Here is a 22255-nt window from a genome sequence, read left to right on the forward strand (position 1 = left end):
AAAAAGAGTTCAGCAGCACTGCAGCACAAGCCCTCGATAACCACACTCCTCCCCGCCAGATACATCTGACAAAGAGAACCGTGGTCCTCGAAAGCCCACGCCAGGTGCCCCTGGACTCCCCCTGACCCCGCCTCTGTAAAGGAAATCAGTTACCTGTGATAATGAGATAACCATTCATAGTTCCTATTCAGTCCAAGCTTGATAGAGTCAAATTTGTATATGAATTCCAATTCAGCAGCCTCCCGTTGGATTTTGTTTTTGAAAGGTTTCTGTTGAACTACAGCGACCTTTAAGTCTTTAATGGAATGTCCTGGTAGATTGAAGTGTTCTCCCACTGGTTTCTGGACGTTGCCATTTCTAATGTCAGATTTGTGTCCATTTATTCTTTTGCGTAGAGGTTGGCTGGTTTGTCCAATGTACAGAGCAGAAGGACATTGTTGGCACATGAGGGCATATATCAGATTGGAGGATGAGCAGCTGTAAGAGCCAGAGACAGTGTAGTTGATGCCATTGGGTCCTGAAATTGTATTCCCTGGGTAGATATAGGGGCAGAGCTGGCATCTGGGTCTGTTGCAGGGCCTGGTACCTGTGCTGGTGACTCTGCTAGCCGATTCATGATTGTAAGTGAGAAGTTGTTTAAGGTTGGGGGGCTGTCTGTAGGCAAGGGAAGGTCTGCTACCCAGGGCTTCTGAAAGAGAGGTATCGTTTTCCAGGATGGGTTGTAGCTCAGTGATGATACGTTGGATGGGTTTGAGCTGGGAGCTTTGTTTTGCCTTCTAAAATGATTGTGCTTCTAGAGGTAAAATGATTGTGCTTCTAGAGGTATTTTCTAATATTGGAAATCAAACAAATTAAACAGGATTACACACTTATCTGTAATTGTTCATCAAGCGGTCTTCTGTGCAGGCACACATTCCGAATGTGCATGTTGCAGGCCAACCACAGAAAATATTTCTAAAGTTTTAGAAGACTAGGAGCGCCACTTCTCCCCTTGGCACTTTCCCACCAAAAACATCACGTGCCACCACCAGAGACCCCTCAGAAACTGATGTTCCTGAGAGTTCACAGAAGGCAAAAGAGGGGGAGGTGTGCATGCACAGAAGACCACTCAATGAACAACAGCTACAGAAAAGAGAAACAATGTTTTTATCTTTGTGGCTTCTGTGCAGCCCCACACTGAGAGAGCAGCAAGCTCAATTACTGAAGGTGGCAGGAGTGAAGCTCTCAAAACAAGAGACCCTGGAAGACTGCCTTCCCAACAGATGTTTAATGTTTCCTTGACATTAACCCAGAGGTGCTTCTAAAGAACAAGGGAGCTCTCTAAAACTGTCCCTGCCAAAGTACAAGCAAGAAAGTGGCAAGGAAAAACAGCACTCTAGTGGGGAAAGTCATGCACTCGAGAGAGTGTGATAGTCTCTACCAAACTACAAAGGAAGGGCTGTGCAAGGATACTGCTTGAATGACTAATATAACTGACAGTATTGTGAGACATGAGGGCTGATAGCTAACCCCTGGTACGGAATTCCAGCCAGGACACTGGATACATTAAAGATCGGAATTTTTATGAATGGAGAGACATAGGTTAGAACCTGCAATGTCCTCATTCTACAGACGGAAGTGTTGCCACTAAAAATGAAGCATCAGGGAGATGCAAATTACAGTAGTCAAGGAACAGCAGTTCCCACTCAGAAAAAAAACTGAGACTATTGCTATAGTACGAAAAAAGGAACTGACCAAAACTGCCAGAGTCTTCAGTGAGAGTGAAAACATAGCAGATTCACCCCCAAATAGTGAAAATTGTGAAGCAGCATCAAGAGGTATTCCCTAGTTGTGCATTTTATAAACAGACTGTCACTAGCAGTGTGCACTCCTAACAGCGGAGGGACTCTCTGCAAGAAGGATATAATATGAATAAGTCAGCCAAGCGAAACTGGACAAAATTAGATGATCTAGACCTAAAATAGGCTTTTCCATTTGTCCTCCCTAACAAGTAAGGCGTAGGGGTGTGCAACCTAAAAAGATTCAGGTTTCCCACTTCGGGTTTACCCGAAGTGGGGAAAAGATCTGGAAATCCCCAAACTCTGAAGCGGCATGCCGCTTCGGATTCAGGTTTCCAGATTGCTTCGGTATGCTCCATAAAGATTCGGAGCATACTGAAGTGATGGGGGAGGGGGAGGGGGAAGCTGCCCCCACCCTTAAACACTCGTCCCCACCCTTTAACCCCATCCCCCCCACCCCACTTAGTTTGTGCAGCTAGGGGCTTCCCTGCTGCCACCGCCACCAATGCAACTGGCCAGCAGATAGGGCCTTCCCTCCTGCTGCCGCCGTGGCCAGTGCAGCTGGCCAGCAGACAGAGCCTTCACTCCTGATGCTGCCGCAGCAGGCACAGCTGGCTGGCAGACAGGGCCTTCCCTCCTGCCGGTGCTGTGCCGGCGTGGCTGGCCAGCAGAGAGGGCCTTTCCTCCTGCCGCCACCGCAGCCAGCTGGCAGAGAGGCCCAGCCTTCCCTTCTGTCGGTGCCAGGTAAGGGGGGTGGGGAGGAAAGGGTGGGAGGGAATGGTTAGGTTTAAAGTGCCCTGCCGCTTGCAAAAGGGCCTTTTAAACCTAACCCCCCCCCCAGGTCCTCTGAAGCTTCCCAAATGCTTCAGGAAGCTTTGCTTCAGGATTTCTGAATCGGGGGCCAGATTCGGAAATCCCGAAGCTTTCTGGATCGGGTCCAATATGGGTATTTTACCCAAATCGGATTCCCGAAGCACACACCCCGAGTAAGGAGCACTCAAAAATTAAAGAGAGGTGGGGAAATCACTGGATCTAAATCCTCACAGCGACAGCTGTGAAAAAGAATTGTAGGAGACCTATGAGTGGTGGGCAAGACAGCAGACCACTGAATTTTTAATTTCTCTTGTAGAAAAAATTACCAATGAAGATAGATAGCAAGCTTGTCTAATAAATCATCAGTGAGGATTAGACAGCAAGCTTGTAAAAATATCATAATGACCTGTTGATTAGCAGCTTAAAGAAAATTGCAGCAGGGAAATTCTGCTTCCTAAATAAGCTAACAGTTTACATTATTTACACTCTACAGTGACTGAATTAGAGATAAAGGCCATCAACAACAACAACAATGATCACTGAAATGAAGTATAAATTTGCTAAAGGATTGCAGTAGGGGCCCTGACAGTAGGGGCCCTGACAGCTGCCAATTTAATGAAAGTTTGTGTGTAAACGATTTGTCCTGGGCGAGTAGAAATGTAAGCGATCCTTTAAAAAGGTGGGTGTAGAGTTTATCTAAGCCCCACCTTTCAGTTCAATGGGGACTCAAAGTGGCTATAACATTTTATACCTTTCCATTTCATTCATACAACAATCCTGCAAAGCAGCCCAGACTATGAGAAGGTCACAGGCAAGCTTTTCAGGCTGAATGGCATTTGAACCTGGATTTCCCAAATCCTAGCCCAATGCTCTAATCACTATACAAAACATGCTCTTTTAGAAATGGTGCCATACAGGAATGACTCCAGAGACAGGCTGAATGCAACTGAAATAAGAACATTCACCCAGCTGTAGCAATTGTAATACTTTGGAGTCTGTTTCCTGTTTCTAGTATCTTAGTCCTAAGATACTAGAATCTAAAGCAATTTCAGACCAGGTTTTACTCGTCTGTGTGAGCTGTATGAAGGACTGCTAGGAAAGGTCTCTGTTAGGCATTGTCTTATTTTCGTTGTTTCTGCTGGATAAAGTTACTCTATGATGAATGTTGGCATACATGAAACTGACAGGAAAAAACAGTCGTCAAGAAGCTTAACATTTCTGTTAAAACAGAAGCAGCCACAATCATTACACTGATGGCTCTGAGGCTGCTGTGTCACTATGTTGACTCTATTAATCCTTGCCTCTAAGGACTTCATCTTAGAACTGAGGAGAGCCTGAGAAGAGAAGGGATTCCTTGAGTCAGACAGGCATACTTCCAACGCCTTTGTGGAAAAGCCTCAAAACTGAGTACCTGTTGTAAAGGCAGGGCTAGATTCAAAGGGGGAAAGCTTGCTGTAGAATCTCCAGCCAGGAGGCTGGCATGGGCACATTCACATGGCGCCAGAGCTGAGGAGATTCATGACATCTTTACTGGGCCAAGGTGCTTCTGACTGGCAAAGTGACAGGATTTCCTCCCTCATAGCCTGTCTAGTTGCTGACAGGAATTCTGGAGGTAACACCCTTGGGGAAACACTTACATGGTCCTCCTGGGCTTGTCAGCTGGAGCTCTGGGTATCTGGATTGTGTTTTTGCCATGTCTCTCCCGCCGGAAGATTGGCAAGTGCGTCTCTGAGATGAGGTGGGAAATCACTCATCGCGTTTATGTTTCCTGCCAAAATTGAGCTCCGCCAGGTGGCGCTGCTCTTGGCTGGCTGGCTGAGGCACGCTGCTTTAACGAGCTCCTGCAGTGCCAGATGAGGCCATTTAGAGGCCTAAGTTTCTTTTGAGCCTGTTTCCTCACCGCGGAGCCATGCAAGCCTGTGAGGCATGCCGGTGCCGGATAGGCTTGTTCCCGCCCCCGGAAGGACAGCTCCGTGGGAACAGCCCATACTCTCCTCCATGAAGCTATCCTCAGAGTCCGATGACTCTCTAGAAGCCATGTCGTCCTCCTTTTTTTTCTTTGGCAAGAGGAGTAAAAGAAGAGGAAATGGGAGGAGAAGGACTAAGGAGTAAGGTAAAGAATTGTTTGAGGAAGAAGAAAGGTGAATAAGAGATAGAGAGAAAAAAGGGAGCAGAGCTAGTCTGCTGAAGAACTTCTCTCCCTGGAGGCAGGAACAAAGCTGAAGAGAGGGTGGCCCACATGCCAGACAGAAAGAGGAAGAAAATTAGTTCCTGCCTCCCTGATTGGACGGAGGGAATCACCCAAGATGTCCTCCGCCTCAGAGGGAGAAAGCCATTCTGAGGAGGCTTTGACAGGTCACAGCTCTGGACTTAGCCCTTGGTAACCAAGGTTGCCAGGGAGGGGGCAGATATCTTTAATCAGGCTAGTATGAAGGCATCGCCTTGGAGAAAGAGCCATTCCAAGAAGGCTCTATCAGATCATACCATCAGGGTAATTTGGTGATTGAAAGAGCAATCCCCAGGCAGATAAGGCATGCAGAATGGAAGTTTTCCATTTTCATTTTAAAGGTACAGTCAGTATGATCTTGAAGAGGCCCCTCTTGAGCCATAATAACAAAGGGAAAAACAGAAACTCCTCTTTAAATGTAATGTTACTCTTCACTAGAATGGCTATTGATGTTAAAAACTTTTAAGAAAAAAAAGTCTTCTGAGTCTCAAGGATGTGAGGAAAAAGCAGAGAACACCAATGGAGATCCTCTCTCGCACAGCCAAAAGAGCACTGAGGAAATAGAGCCCCTCCTCCTGGTCATGTAATTTTTGGCAGAAAAGTGCTAAGGTAGGAGGGACACTCCTAGTCCTCTAGAAGGCTCTGGACATCTTTATGGCTGGCCTGCGCAAGTGAAGTTCCAATATGGGACTACACAGAAGCCACAAAGATGAATATATGCTTGAAATTATATTGTAGGCATTTAATGGTCTTCAAATACAGATCTTCACACAAGTTTCATACATACTGATGGCATGCTTTGCGTATTACAATAAGATTAATATTAAATAATAATAATAATGCAAGGACATCTTCTAATTATGACAAGTAGAGCCACATTTTAACTTTGCGTACACAGTTCCTAATTAACATTACTGAAAAATCTCTTGCCAGCTCACATAATGGTTTTCTTAAAAATCATAAGGCACTAAGAGACAGACGTCAGCAATTACACCCTAGGAGGTGGTTTAGGGAAAATTAGCTCTGTGGTGTGACACAAAACATAAGCTTTGGGAGCCATTTTATAGACTAGTAACCATTACAATTTGAAGTGCACCTTTATAGTGCAGTAAAATGATTAATTTGGCCTGCTTCAATTGGTGATGTAAACAACTAATAGGCCATTACGAATTCCAGTGAGATCGTTAAAGAGTATTACAAAATATCTGTAGTTTAAATCTAACTTTACTCTTTTAGTTTCTAGTCATTTTCCCTGGTACTGAATATAAAGAAAAATGTATTTTGAAGTACAACAAAGGATTTTCCCATCAAGGAAAGGATTTGTGGCTTGATTAAATTTAATAACTTAATTTCTGGATAACATGGACAGCTTAATCTAAGAAGATGCATGTTAAGAAGAGACTGAAGAATATGCTTTATACAAGATCAGTTCAGGTAGTATATCTAAAAGAAATTTTAAGTTACAAACTACAAAATATGCAGATGTATAAGAGCGAAAAAATATACATTTTGAAACTAGGAAGCTGCTGATGCTTTTCCTTGATATTCAATAGAAGCTTCTAATGCACCTTAATCTCTACCTATTTGCAGCCACAAATCATCTGGAGGAAGCTTTATGAATAAAAATATGCACTCTTTTCAAAGGGAGAGTCAATAATGCTTCTATGTAGTAGGTAAATCAATTTTGCAGAGATTGCTTGCCTAAAGATCAAGTGGCTTCAAAAGCCGAAAGACAGCCCACCAAGGGCTGTAATTTCCAAGACAGCTAGCTTAAATAATTTTTCTGATGAGTGGGCATTATAATTTCCCCTGTTACTATTAAGAAGAAAAGATTTTGGAAATATCAGTTTGAACAAAACAAAGAAAACACATGAAAAACAGATTTTACACAATCAGAGTGTTTTAAAAACAATCTACATCATCTCTTAGAGGTAAAACTATTCTAACTTACTGTCAGATTATTTTTGTCCTCTAAAGTGGATTGCAGATTTATAAACAATGTAAAATAGCTTTCTTTTTTCAGAATGATATTTCCAAAATCCTACAAGTCATAGAAAATTGTAATGTCCATCAACAGAAAAATAATTCAGATTACCTGCTTTGAAAAGTACAGCTATATTTAAGATGACAAAAAAAATTCATCAAGAAAAAATTTAACTACAAGCTATGCACAAGAGAAAATATTATTCTTCAAGTTAGCGCTGTCTGTACTGCTCCTTCTGTCTCTATTGGTCCTTGAAGTGTTTACTTTGTCCACATGTTACTTGCAGAAGGGTAGGTAAACCAAAAGTTTATCTAACAAATAAAAAGGTACTATCATAATGTATTACGACTTAAAAATAAAATAAAATTACAGAGACCAATGCAGTTCATATTCCCTATTTTCAGGATGTATAGTTGAGTAGTTTCAGAGGAGTTAGCCGTGTTAGTCTGTGGTAGCAAAATCAAAAAGAGTCCAGTATTACCTTTAAGACTAACCAATTTTATTGTAGCATAAGCTTTCGAGAATCAAGTTCTCTTCGTCAGATGCCTGATACAGAGACTGGTCAAATACAGAAGAGGAGGAGAGAGAAGAGGCAATTAGGGGGAGGAAGGGGGAAGGTACAATCAAAACATTCCTTTGCTAGTATACGTAAACATCTCCTTTTAGTGTGTGTATCAGTTGGCTTCAAAGGAGTTTGCCCTGTTAGTTTGTAGCAGCCAAACAGCTAGACCATCCAATTCCAATGCAGTATGGGCCTTCGATAACCACAGCTCTCCCTGCCAGATGCATCTGACAAAGAGATCTGTGGTTCCCGAAAGCCCACGCCAGGTGCCACTGAGCTCCCCCAGACCCCACCTCTGTAAAGGAAATCTGTTACCTGTGGTAATGAGATAACCATTCATAGTCCCTATTCAGTCCCAGCCTGACAGAGTCAAATTTGCATATGAATTCCAGTTCAGCAGCCTCCCGTTGGATTTTGTTTTTGAAAGGTTTCTGTTGAACTACAGCGACCTTTAAGTCTTTGATGGAATGTCCTGGTAGATTGAAGTGTTCTCCCACTGGTTTCTGGACGTTGCCATTTCTAATGTCAGATTTGTGTCCATTTATTCTTTTGCGTAGAGGTTGGCTGGTTTGTCCAATGTACAGAGCAGAAGGACATTGTTGGCACATGAGGGCATATATCAGATTGGAGGATGAGCAGCTGTAAGAGCCAGAGACAGTGTAGTTGATGCCATTGGGTCCTGTAATTGTATTCCCTGGGTAGATATAGGGGCAGAGCTGGCATCTGGGTCTGTTGCAGGGCCTGGTACCTGTGCTGGTGACTCTGCTGGCTGATTCATGGTTGTGAGTGAGAAGTCGTTTAAGGTTGGGGGGCTGTCTGTAGGCAAGGAAAGGTCTTCCACCCAGGGCTTCTGAGAGAGAGGTATCATTTTCCAGGATGAGTTGTAGCTCACTGATGATACGTTGGATGGGTTTGAGCTGGGAGCTATAGGTTAAGTAGTGTGTAACACTTCTAATCTGAGGCAAGCATTACAACCTGGGAATTCTTCTCAGGCTGAGATTTAACCAATATCAAAAAATCTCCTTCTCTATCTTTACTTTCCTCTCTCCTCCTATATGCCCCGTAGCATATCTAACTACAGCAGCAATAGCTGCTGTATTGAAGCAGGCCAATAGCAGTGGACAGGTAGGTGGAAGCTGGGAGAAGTTTATCTCCCTGCCACCTTCCCTTTGCCTCTTCATACACTTATAACACAGAGGGGTTTTCCACACGGTCAGTTTAGGGCAATTCTGATTCCATTCTGCTTTTCTCAATCTCCAGATATCCTCATGAGGGAAGGAGGCATGAGATGCAAAACTGACCTTTCCCTGGCTTTTCCCTGACTTCTTTCCATGAGCACATAAGGCAACTTTTTGTAAACTGCTGTTGATACACACTGATGCATTCTGTGTGTGTGCAGAATTCTTAGTCCCTAACTGCATCTCCCCCGCCCTTTCCCTGCGCGCTGATTGGCTGGCCATCTGGTGGAAACCACTCCTTCCCTCTCCAGCTCTCCACACACAACTTTATTTTTCCCCCCTCTTTGGCGATAGGAGAAGCCGGAAACAAGCCCCAAGCAACTGAGCATCCATCCCCGCCGCTTTTTGAATTGGGGGAGAGTCGCAATGCTGTGAGACTTTTGTGAATTCTAACCCTTTAAGCACAATGTCCGTCCTGTTCCCTGATTGTAATCCACATTTCTCACTGATCACTTCTTGGGTTTAATAACAACAACAACAACAACAACAACAACAACAACTACTACTACTACTACTACTACATTGGATTTATATACTGCCCTTCAGGACAACATAATGCCCACACAGAACGGTTTACAAAGTATGTTGTTATTATCTCCTCAACAAACACCTTATGAGGTGGGTGGGGCTGAGAGAGCTCCTAGAAGCTGTGACTGACCCAAGGTTACCCTAGCAGGCTTCAAGTGGAGGGGAATCAAACCTGGCTCTCCAGATTAGAGTCCCACACGCTTACCCCACTACGCCAAACTGGTTTACTTTTTTATTTCCTTTATTTACAACCAGGGCTCATGTTCACAGTAATTTGGAAACAGGGATGGGGACTCATCTCAAGAATCCCCCTTCCCCATCCCAGAATACGGTCATGTGATTTGAGGAGACCAGTGAGAATGTCGTTTTTTGGGGCAGCAGCATTTGAACATTTTGCTCTGGCAGAGGTGCTGTTCTGCAACCAAGCACAAGCTAGTGGAACAAGCACGGAAGTATTTTGTAGGCCCCACCCCACCCCAGAACTCTGCCACCAATTGCCTCTCCAGACTGTCCATTCAGCAAATACAGGGATAGGGAGAAAGAAGGGGATAGTGAACATATTGCAGCATTATGATGCATGCACTGTTTTTTTTTTAAAAAGTGACGTTGGCTCCAATTCCCACAAAAGGAAGCTTCAAACAGACACATCACATCTCATCTGGAATAACAAAGCAGACAACAAATTGCCTCAAGATCGTGCAGTGCAGAATGGCAGGAGCCCAAACCAATTCAGCGCCAATTGCCGTGAGTACTCAGAAGCGCCGGATTAAAGTGTGCTGAGCAGAACAGGCCAGAGATTCTGTCTCACCAGCATCCCAATCTCTAGGATGCCTGACATTTTAATGTGAGGGACTGAGGCTTATATTTCCAGAGTTTTCAAGCACACTGTTAAAACAACATCTAAGGAGCTATGAATGGCATATTCAAAATGCTATCAGATATAACACTATAAAAGTGCCATGTACACAGACTGTGATTTACAAATAATACTGTTTCTGGGCATCACTGACCTGTAGTTTAGCATTGAGGGATCAGTTGCATTTAGATACCCATACACAGAGACAGGCAGAATGCAGAATGAGACAACAGCACTACTATTGTCTCTTTCCACACTCAATTTTCTAAAAATGGGATTTCTAGGTATTACAAAAGTACTTTATACATAGATAGTAGTAGCTAGTGATACTCCTAGCAGCATATCTTGCAAAAATACACAAGAAAAAAGGAATACTGATAAGCCAGATTCATTTTCTCAGAAGTTTAAGGCACCATTTACAATATAATCATTCATACATATTTGTTATAAAAGCCATGGAAATGAGGTTTTTCTTTATAAGCTTGCACTACATGCTCAATATCAAACAAAAGATTTTATAGCAGCCTCTTAGAAATAAGTTTTAAGTTGTCAAGATCTAAATGGACCATTTAATATTTTATTTTTAATAAAGTGTTTCATCTGGAAAGTATTAACAATTTCTGTACAATTTGCTATTTATGATCTCTTGAGTTATGAAAGGAGAATGATAGCAAAACTTTCTTTATGAAAATAAACACTTTGCTTATATCTTTTTGCCAAGAGTTGGGCTTTTATTTAGTGAAAATAATAGAATATTCTTATTATAGAATAAATGCGTTTAAGCTGATCCTGGGAAGACATACTTATTAATTTTATTTATTTACTTATCAACCCATTTGCACAGTGCCCTCGGCAAAAGTACTCAAGGTACAGAAAAAGAAAATGAAAAGGTGTAAGAGAATAAATAAAATGCAACAGTGGTTACAATTCCAAAAACTTATAAGTTCCACAAGCTCCACAAATAAATCACTCAATAAAAGCATCAAAGCGGCATTCAGCAATCAATTAAACAGTATCACCTATATAATAAATACACATGGACCATAACAGAACAGCAATAAATTCCAAAACATAATAGTTTGCCTCCAGCAGAGAAGTTGGCAGAAGGAGATGGCCATCTTTCCTGGCATTACCTTTTCCTCAACAGCTTGCTGTTTATTCCAAAAATCTTTGCTGAGGATCAGGAGAACCTTTGTGAAATGAGCAGTGGGAATCAGGTGAAATTTCATCTTCCATGTTTCTCAGCACAAGCTGTCAGTGGAAGAGGGGAAGAAAGATGCAATTTCACCCAATTTCTGTTCCTCACTCTAAGCCCTCACTGCTTTTTTTCATGGGTCCTCTGAGCCTCTGATAGGATTTTCAAAACAGCAGCCCACTCCTGAGAAAGAAGGAAAGTGAGGAAAAATCCTTCCACTAACTTCCTCTGCAAACTTTCCCACTGGATTTCAGGATGCCCCCTTTAAAGGCTCCTGTCAACTAATCTCCAGTGAAGCTACACATTCTAGAACAGAAAGTACTAAAGAGTGGGGGGGGGGGAGCATGAGTAAAAAAAATACTCTCTCACATGCTCAGTCCTCTCACCTCGCTTAATGCAGCCATGCAGAAGAGGCTAATACCAATTGGTTTCATGCTACAGGCAGGTATATATATATATCCCCTTTTCTGCCTAATGGTAGCTACATTTAGACAGACAGACAGACAGACAGACAGACAGACAGACAGACAGACAGACAGACAGACAGACAGAGAAAACAACAACAAACCAAGAATTGTATTTCTGGAAATCTGAAGCAAGAAATTTGTAAATGTCTTGGCATTTAATGTGCATGTAGAGGGTTCTTAATTTCTCTTTACAGCTGCCTCCAAGTTCCATATTCTAAGGATGTTCCTTCTCTGTATCAGCCATGAATTTGAAGGATCAGTGCATTGTAGTTTTGCAAATACAGCCTGGAAAATAAGGTTGCCAACCTCCAGCTGGGGCCTAGAGATCCCCTAGAATTATTACTCATCTACAGACTACTAAGATCAGTCTTCCTGGAGAAAATGGCAGTTTTTGAGGGTGGGCTATACGACATTATTCCCCACTGAGGTCCCTCCCTTCCCCAAACGCCTTGCTTCTCAAGCTCCATCCCCAAATCTCCAGGAATTTCCCAAGCCAGAGTTGGCAACCCTACTGGAAAAGCATTTTGTGCTGTCCAAACCCTCATTTTAGAAAACTGCTGTTTCTAATACTTCTAAACAATAATAATAATAAGCATAACACTTCTGATTGCTCACACATTTTCTTGTAGTAGTTTTTACAACAACCCTGTAAGGTCAGTGTGTTATAATTAGAGTGTTGGGCTGGGATTGAGGAGACCCCACTTCAAATCCCCATTCTGCCATGTACACTTGCTAGGGGACCTTGAGCCAGTTACACACTCTCAACTCAATCTATATCACAGGGTTACAGTGAGTATGAAATGAAAGACAGGAGAATGATATAAGCCACACTGGGTCCACAATGGGGAGAAGAGCAGAATATCAATGAAGTAAATATTATCCTCAGACTGGGGGGGCGCGTGGACAGAAGAGCTGCAGGAAGAAGAGTCTGGCTGCCAACTAGTGAGTCCCTTGGGAGAAACTAAGTTCGTCCCAATTCATACCTCAGTCTCTTATCCACTATGGAACACAAGTTCCAATACTGAATTTACATGTTCTTCAAGCATTTCTGTATGATGATTTTGCACTGATGCAATTTCTTTTTTGTCTCTCCTACATTATTTTCCTTTACAGGGCTAAGAACCAAAGAAAAACTTGGTTCAATTGCTGACTCAAAGGTTGGAACCCCTGAGATATTTCTTCTTGGCATTTCAATTAATCATATGTTCCTGTCTCTTATAACATTGATTTCTTGGTACAAATGTTAAGCCTCTTCTCTGGTTACAAACTTGCATATTTACTTCTATAAAATCAAATCAAAGCTGTTCCTTCTAGAAAAGGAACAGTGATGCTTTTTCACCAGAGATGAAAGCTGGTAGGCAGCTGAAGTTGTCATTTCTTCTGACCATCTAATTATCCTCCAGCCTCTTTATGTGGTGTTTATTCACTCTTTTTACCTAGTCTTGCTTTGTTTTAAAATGCTGCCGAAGACGATTATAGCTGCTAATGTTGTAGAGAAAAAGACATCATTGTATATCTAATAATTCAATAACCTAAATAATTTGCTGAGAGTTGTAACATCCAATGATACCAAAGCATGAGAAATCTAACAAAGTAGTTCTAATCTATGGGCTAAGAGGTTTAAGAACCCAGAATATGTATGTATGCAAGTATTTACATATGCTATTTATAATCTACCTTTCTCAATGAGACTCAAAGCAGATTACACAGTGTAGGATTATTACAATCGACAGCTGGGACACTCAATAAACAATCAATTGAGTATGGATAGCAGAAACCTGAATGCAAGCATAAATCCCAGCACAGAACCAAAACAGTGCTGAAACAAAACATAAGCAATTTGTCATGACATATTAAATGATGTGGAAACTAACCTGTAGCAGCATACCTACAACAACCGACAACGGAGCATAGTCTGTAGTACCTTTATCACAAACATCTCTCTGAGCCACTTCCTCACAGCACAGCCCTATTACCAGTGTAAAAAAAGCTCTCCTGAATATTTCAGTGTTTCATAGTTTGCAGAAAACCAGGAGTGGGAACTTTCCTCAGACAGGCCATTCCACAAGTGGGGGCCACCACAGAGTAAGTATTATTCATGGGGTAGCTGTTGGTTTTGCCGATTTTCAGGGTAAAACTGTGCAAATGAGTGAACATGCTGTGGTGAAGCGTAAGGAGCAAGGCAGTCCCACAGATATGAGGGGCCAAGGCCCTGAAGGTCTTTGTATGCAATAGGCAAATGGCAACCCACAATGGGACAACAGATGCCAAACACAGAATTGCCCCAGTACTACCACAAGTTACCCAAAAAATATCACCATAAATTATAGGCTGGATCTATGGCACTGCTTCCTCAATGTCTATACTCATGTACATTGAACCAACATTAAGAATTACATTTTTTCCTCAAGAAAAGAAATAAATATGAATTGTCTTTGTAATACAAGAAAAGCCATTTGATGTTGAGCTCTAAGATAAATGTTTTAATTGTTAAAATATTAATGATCAATATAGAAGTACGGGCAATGTGGCAATATGTATTTGATTAGGCCTAAAGCAAACCATAGATTTTTAAAGCAAGGGACATTCCACTATTACTTACCTTTCCTGATCCAATTTGTTCTGCATAGTTACCCATTCTACACTGTTCTTCAGTATATTCAGAAAACTATCCAATCTATGCCATTCTTTTTTCTATTAACTTAAAGTTCTACCTCTTTTGCTATTCAGTTTCACAATTCCCAAATAATCCAATAAACAAGATGTGCCATACAGTGCCAGCATTCTGCTCATCCTCTAACACATTTAGTCAAAAACGTTGGACTGAATATCCATGAAGACAGGAACATACAGGGAATACACTCAAGTACTTAAACCTTTGGTCTTTTTATTAAGATGCCTGTGGAGAGATATGCAGCCCCACATACTACTGGATAAATTATTGTGAAGGTTTCAAGATAATGCAGGATACTGATTATGGGAGCCAATTGATTCTGCAGACAGTTTCACTAAAAGCTGGGGAAAACAGGTTTTAGATCATGTTAAATTACTCCACTTAAAACGTTTTTCTGGCAGTAAATGAAGAAATTTTCAGCAGCCAAGTTGATGAATCCCTTATCAAAAACATTAAAGTGATAAAAATCAAAATCATGGCAACTTACTCCTGTAGGCTGAAAAATTAGTCCATCAACTTCATGACTGACTTCTCTAGCAAAGTTTCCTTCAAGAAGCTGCACAAGAAACAACAAATAATTATTTGATTTTACAATCATAAGGTAAATGTAAGCATGACATAAGATACAGATGTAACATAAAAGACAGTTAAGTAACTCACAAAGCAGTTTTTACTGGAAATATTTTGCTGCAGAAGTTTTATTGTATGGCATCTGTACAGCAAAAAACACACAGAAATAGCAGCTTCATGTTATAAGATACTGTGAACTGACTCATACAAAATGATTCCACGCAACTGCTTTGGGAGCATCTAAAAGTGATGCTGGAATCATAGTTGGACCAGGGTGTAATTTTTTTATGCATTTGTTTCTCTACAAAAGTCATATAGAAATGGCCTTTCCGATTCCTTCCCGCCCCGCCCCCCCTATCTACTCCCATTACAGTAATCAAGGCAACTACATCTATATCACCTATGCAAAGGCACCAGTTAATACAGTGTGACTTGGCAATATCCCCAAATATTCCCATGGTAATTACATAACAGCCAGGTTTGGCTAGAAGAGATCTATATGAATTATATTTTTGAACAATTTTATTTGAATCAGTATGCTCCTTTTGTGTAGAGACCATCTTGCTTTTTATATACCTCCCAAAGCCAAATATTGTTTCCAAGCTTCCTTCATCTGTGACCTTCCATTAGCCTGCAGAAGTCTGAAAATTTTATTTGTAAATAATTTACTTTGAAACACCTGGATTTTCTGGAAGTAAAAGTCTGTTGAAGTACACATTTTGGGCCATTAAATGGTATTTTTACACAATGAACTTCAATAAACTTCTGCAGACAATATTTCTACAGTGTAACTTCTGGAGTTTGGAACTGTGAAAAGCTAATCCATAACATGAATCAAACATTATCTCTTTTTTTCTTCATTGGGTTACTGTGTCTGTTCGGCTCAAACAATAAACACCCATGGCAATGCATGAAAAATATACTGGTAAAAACAAGCTCCGACTCCTCTGACAGATATACTGGAATAGCATTATAAAACATAACTGTTTGCTGATGTGAAAACATAAGTGAAATCAAATTAACTTGATTAAAGTTTTGCCACGGAGCTCAACTGAACTTTGCTCAAATATATATATATATTTCTCAAGCTAGAAGAATTCTGAAAGTTTCTAAGGAGATACACAGGGATTATTTAAATTAACTTTACAGATAATAGCATAAAAAGAACGAGGATGGTATGTTAGTGAATCTTTTCTAGAGACACTGGAGAAAACTGACTAGTTGCAAAGGAGGGTTACTAAGTATGCTCTGTATATTGCAACTGAATGTAAGTTGCTGACGGTTGAGTCAAACACAGTAGCAGTACAAGTCATTTTTTTAAAGAACAGACTTAAATATGAGGCAGTAGTTTTTTCAACCAATAAGAACATTAATATAAGCCTATAAGAATATACTATTCTTTTATGAGTTTACTACATGTTTATGTATTACATTCTATGTCATTTGCACGGCACCTGAAGCAGTTTAAAACAAAGCATAGCTCACAGCAACAGTTTTACAATAAATCAAGATTTTAAAAACTAGCAAGCTAAAAACTCCATAATTAAAAACAGAATGCATCAGCCCCAAAGAAAAGCCTTCATAAAAAGCTGCAGCAGGGGAAGGGGGCTGGGACCAGGTGAAAAGGAGACTAATGCACCTTGCAAGGAAGAGCACTGCATGGAAAGAGCAGTCTTCACTTCTGCAATGGATGGGATTCAGAGCAGGGCCTCCCAAAACAGCTCTAAGCATGCAGGGAAATGTGTATGGAAAACCATGTTCCATGTGATGTGGCCATAGCACTCTCAGTGAACTTTACACTAAGAGGGAAATCTAACAAAAATTCATCAGGAGCAACTCTTACATTCCATACTTCAGGTTTGTCCCAGTGATTACAGTATGAAATAAAATACTACAAAAGCCCAAGTGGTGGCTGGATATCTACATTCTGCACGATTCCTAGCGTTTGTTTCCAAAATGCTAGCAAAAGCAGTATGTCCTTCAGTTTTCAGAAAGAATCATCAGGTTTAATCTTGAATGTAACCTCTCCTGCCCCACATACGGTGAGATCATGAACAGCCTAGGGATCACACATTTCTGCCCTGTCCCACTCCAATTCACTTCATTAAGTGTACAGTATGTAAACCAGGAAATTTCACCTTAAGACAGGCCCTTTGAGCTGGTATACAAAAGAAGAGATGATGGATTTCACTTCTGCCAATTGCAATATATCCTCATTGCATTTTATTTTTAATAGAGCCCCTTTATTTTTAATACAGCCCCTTCAGTGGGGCTCTTTATATATTCATTTTATGGTCTTCCTATATGTTCTTACAAGAACAAAGATCCAAACACAGGACTCTAAAGCATATGTAAAACACTGAGGCAATGTCTCTCGAAGTGGGCAGCTGAAAAGATCCCTTCTTTTCTCTACCCACCTCCTGAAAAGCATTTTGATTGAATAGGAAGCACCTACAACAAACTGTTCAGAGCGGTGCATGAGGTACTGGCCCCTGAAACAACTTCTAGTGCTGAGGGCTGAGTTAGTGAGGCAATCTTCAGTTTTATATATAGTTCTCACTTGCCTACAGCTCTCCCATAATGTGTCTGAAAGCTTTGCCATCTTGCTTTACGCAAGATAAAAATGTGTGCTTCCAGTTCTGCATCTTGTCACCTATGGCAAATAAAACTGCCTCCAGCAACCATGCCCAGCACACACAGCTGAAATGCCAGTTCGCTCCATTTCTCCTGACAGAAAAGACAGCTCACATTGGTAGCAGCAGCAGCAGCACTGCCGTATTTTTCTAGCCAGAAGAAATAGAATACGGTACACTCAATCACAGCACTCTACAGAGTGAGCTGAGACAGACAGCAGCAGTTGCATTCTCCTTTTTTCCCCAGAACAGTATGCGTACACTTACACTTGGTGATGGTGGTAGCAGCAAGGAATGTGACTTGCTTAAAGAGAGATGACATTTGATCTGGGAACTTCCTGCTATAGCATACCAAGTCTTAATACGATTACTATGATAATATTTGGCCACATTTTCAACTGAGTGGGTCAAAGTAACTGTCACATGGTAGGAAAAAGTGTGCAAGCTCACTGTATTAAGTTCTAAAGATAGCACGTTGTATATCAGCAACTATAAATTAACCATAAAACTGTTTTTTTCTGCTTTATAAAAGCAAACCAGTATGATAGTGATGCTCACTAATAGCATCAGCTCACTAATTACTATCCATGATTCATTTGTAGCGTTCCAAATCTGATTAATGTCAGGTCAAGTTTAACATATGATGAAGTTTATTAGTAATGCTTTGCTATCCCACAGCCTGTCAGTCTTTCACAGCGAGTGCCATCTGCTACACGTGGGAATAACAGTCAAAGCACCAAGAGCTCCAAATGATTGCAACTGGTCACTAATGCATGCTTTAAAAAATGTCCAGGGCACTTAAAGTGACAACTCTATGTAATCCCTTTCAAATTTGTTTCCCAAAATGTGTGCATGTTATGTGTCGTCAAGTCATCTCCAACCTATGATGCCCATACGAACGAAAGACCTCCAAAACGTCCTATCATTAGCTGACTTGCTCAGATCTTGTAAACTGGTAGACGTGGCTTCTTTTACTGAGTCAAGCCATCTCATTTTGGGTCTTCCTCTTTTCCTACTATCTTCCACTTTCCCTAGCATTACTGACTTTTCCAGAGAATCTTGTCTTCTCATGATGTGACCAAAGTACGATAGCTTCAGTTTTATCATTTTAGCTTTTAGGGAGAATTCAGGCTTGATTTCATCTAGAACCCACTTATTTGTCTTTTTGGCTGTCCATGGTATCTGCAAAACTCACATCCAGCACCACATTTCAAATGAATCAATTTTCTTTCTGTCAGCTCTCTTCATCGCCCAACTTTCACATCCATACATAGTAATGGGGAATACCATCATTTGGATTATCTTGATCTTGGTCCCCACCCTTGGTCTTTATCTTTAAGGACCTTTTCTAGTTCCCTCACAGCTACTGTTCCAAGTCTCAGTCTTTGTCTGGTTTCTTGGTTGCAGTCTCCCTTTTGGTTGATGACTGAACCAAGGAATAGAAAATCTTGAACAATTTCAATTTCCTAATTGTCAACTTTAAAATTGTGTGATTCTCAGTAGTCAGCACTTTGACTTCTTGATGTTCAGCTGTAATCCTGTTTTGGAGCTTTCTCCTTTAATCTTCATCAGTAGTCTCTGCTATTTTCTGACAGTAACTATGTCTAATACTATGCTTTAGTATGTCTAATACTATTTAGTATGTCTAATACTATTGCTAATACTATGTCTTTGTAAACTTATATTCATTTACCCCATGACACTGTTTATGGAAATGTTCTTGCAGCGGGGAAAAGATTAGATTTTCCCACTTCGGATTTACTTGAAGCAGGAAAACGATCCAGAATAACCCAAAACCCGAAGCGGTTTCGGAAATTGCTTTGGTATGCTCCAAAATGATTCGGAGCATACCAAAGAGAGATTCCCACCTCCCCTCTAAGCCCCCCTTCCCCCTACCCCGCTTACCTTGAAGGCCAGAGCAGGCCTTTTGCTGCTGCTGCTGCAGCCCACAGGGCAGTGGGGAAGGCTGCAGCCGGCACCTGTGCTGCTGCTTCAGCCTCTGTGGCAGCGAATGCTGGCAGAGGCACTGCCGCCGCCCACGCCACCACTTCAGCCTCTGCGGGAGCAAGCAGGGCGGCAACGGACGCCAAAGCTCGCACCAATGCAGAGGCCAAAGCGGCAGCCAGCAGAGCAGCAGTGAACGCCGATGCCCGTGCCGACGCAGAGGCCGAAGCGGCAGCTGGCAGGGCAACAGCGGACGACGACAACGCCCACGCCACTGCAGAGGCTGAAGCGGTGGCCGGCAGGGTGGTGGCCGGCAGGGAGGCCGCAAGCACTGGGGCCGGCACCACCTGCACTACCACAGAGGCTGAAGCAGCAGCTGGCAGGGTGGCACCAAACGACGCCACCGCCAAAAGACTGCTCCAGGTAAGTGGGGTGGTAGTGGGAGGGCAGGAGGCCAGGCACCCTTTAAGGCCCCAAAGCACTCCAAAGCAATCTGAATTGCTTCGGGAAGCTTTGATTCAGTATTTCCGAATCAGGGCCATCATACTGGCCCCGATGCAGAAATACCGAATCTTTACAAATCAGGCCCGGTTCGGGGTTTTTTCCCGAACCGGGAACCCAAAGCACACACCCCTGTATTTGTTTACCCTATGACATTGTTTATGGATATGTTCTTGACGCTGTATAGAAATGCCTGCCCTTGTCCTTGCCACTTATTGTAGTAAGCTCACTCTATGTAATCCGCCTTGAGTATCAGTGAGAAAGGCGGAATATAAATGACAAACAAACAAACAAACAAACGTGACTGTCATTGTCCTAAGGTAAGATGCTCTATACCCAATGCATTCCTGATACATGACACTTCAACCTTTGTGTTTACATCTTTAAAGGGTAGAGGAAATTCTGTAACATCCTGAGGTGGCTTGTTTAACTAATATTACAGCCTAGAGATGTTTCAGGTATATAACAGAAGGTATATAACAGAAGGCTACCTTTCCCTAGTATAAAACCAAAGCCTGTAACCAGTTAAACATTGAGAACTGAGACAATTATATACCATGCCTAAACATTGAAAGGAAATGTAGGTTGAGATTATGAATGGCCTCATCATATTTAATACATTATAAACAATACCTCTCACAGTGCATAGTGCTTAACTTGACAACACATTTCACATTAGCAAATTTAAGATAGTAATTCAGTGCCTCACGTGTGTTAATCTTTTTAAAAGTAGAGTTTTGTCATTAATTCCCCAAGATGTTTTCAAGAGCTACTTAAAGAGGAAAAACAAACAAGTCTGAGATAGTTTCACTACAACATACTGGAGAACACTTCAAAGGCAACTGAGGTCCCTCAGGGTATGAAGGACCATTTCAAAAATGTATATTTAATAGTTTAATTTACTACATAGTCTAAATGTATCCAAAGACTTTTAAACTGAAGAAACTTTTAAAAGCAGTTTCTAAACAGTGACTGGAGATCTGCTCATCTGATGACAAGGAAAGTTAAAATGTGGATTTAAGACTTAAGGGCACTTACGCTTTCAGAAGAGAGGGTCTGGAGTTTGGGACAATTTTCCCTCTCACTGAATCCCACTAAGCTCCCCTCCAATTTTGCTCTTGGTGATCAATGGGCCCTCAGAAAAATCACAAGTAGGGGTCTACGGAGAGTGGGGGGAATCAGCGGAAACCACCACCCCGACTTAAATACCCTTAAGTCTTCAGAACTTTCTGGATACAGGCCAATGTCACTGAGAATGCTCAAGCTGGACATGCCTAAAGCAGTTCTTGGGAAACTGGGTGTTATAATTAAATTAGCTATTACTGGATAATACAGCTGCCTTAAAGCACATGATATAATTGCTTTCTGGAATTCATTAATCACATTCATGCTGTAAAAAATGATTTTCTAAATTAAAAAGCCCTAAACAGTTTAGCCTTTTCTTCATAGGAAAGTTGATCCAGCATCTTAACAATTTAGATCTTTTTTGCATGCTTTCTGTTGCTAGGGAAGAAAGAAAAGGTTAAAGAATTTGGAAAGAAAAGGTTAAAGAATTTGGGTTTTAAAAAAGATTAGGAAAAGTATAAGAAAGGAGAGAAACAGTAGAGGCTTCTAAAATTACGACTGGTATGAGAAGCTGAACAGTAACTATGTAGAAAGCTAAGAAGTTGCTGGCGTTCTAGATTGGTTTATTTAGCAATACAGTTATTTTGTACATTATCTATTTGTTTGGTTTATTTTCAAGAATAAATTTATAATATCATAACTCCCAGTCATCACATAATATAATAGGCATGAGGGTGAAACCTACCTAGTGAGGTGGAACTTCCATGCTGCCTGCTAAGCTTCTAGAAATTAAGTTCCTAAGGTTCTGGAATGGGAGGAGGAAAATCTCCATTTTCTGGGATCCAAGCCTATCAGTTCAGATGTAACAACCAACATGCTTCCCGAACAAGTCCTGTGCTCTGTGTTTCCTTACTTTCCCTCTATGCAGTCAAAATTAATGACTGCAAAATGGTTTATACTGCCCTTGAATCAAAGATTAGAAAATATTGTTTGTTTGTGTTTTGCAAACTTGAACTGGAAGAAAAACACAATGCAGTTTTGATGAAATCGGAAACTATGGCTTACCATAAAAGGGATGGGAAATCTGACTGCATAAGCCCTAGACTTGTTCATATACAAATGAATTCATCTAGAACGTTTAACAGTTCTATCTCAACTGAAACTGAAGCTTTGAGTCTTTGAAACTCAATACAGAAATGTAGAATATTTATTTATACATA

The 22255-nt window shown here is 41.3% G+C and overlaps 1 protein-coding gene across 1 annotated transcript in view; it reads right to left on the reverse strand.

Annotated features, from left to right (window-relative positions):
- Nucleotides 1–22255, reverse strand: part of RNGTT (RNA guanylyltransferase and 5'-phosphatase) — a 282742-nt gene that overhangs the window by 136545 nt on the left and 123942 nt on the right. The window contains exon 12 of the mRNA XM_055000920.1: nucleotides 14810–14878. Coding sequence (XP_054856895.1) covers nucleotides 14810–14878 — 69 coding nt within the window. The remainder of the gene's footprint in view (nucleotides 1–14809; nucleotides 14879–22255) is intronic.

This window comes from Eublepharis macularius, chromosome 1, assembly GCF_028583425.1.
Source record: "Eublepharis macularius isolate TG4126 chromosome 1, MPM_Emac_v1.0, whole genome shotgun sequence".
NCBI lineage: Eukaryota > Metazoa > Chordata > Lepidosauria > Squamata > Eublepharidae > Eublepharis > Eublepharis macularius.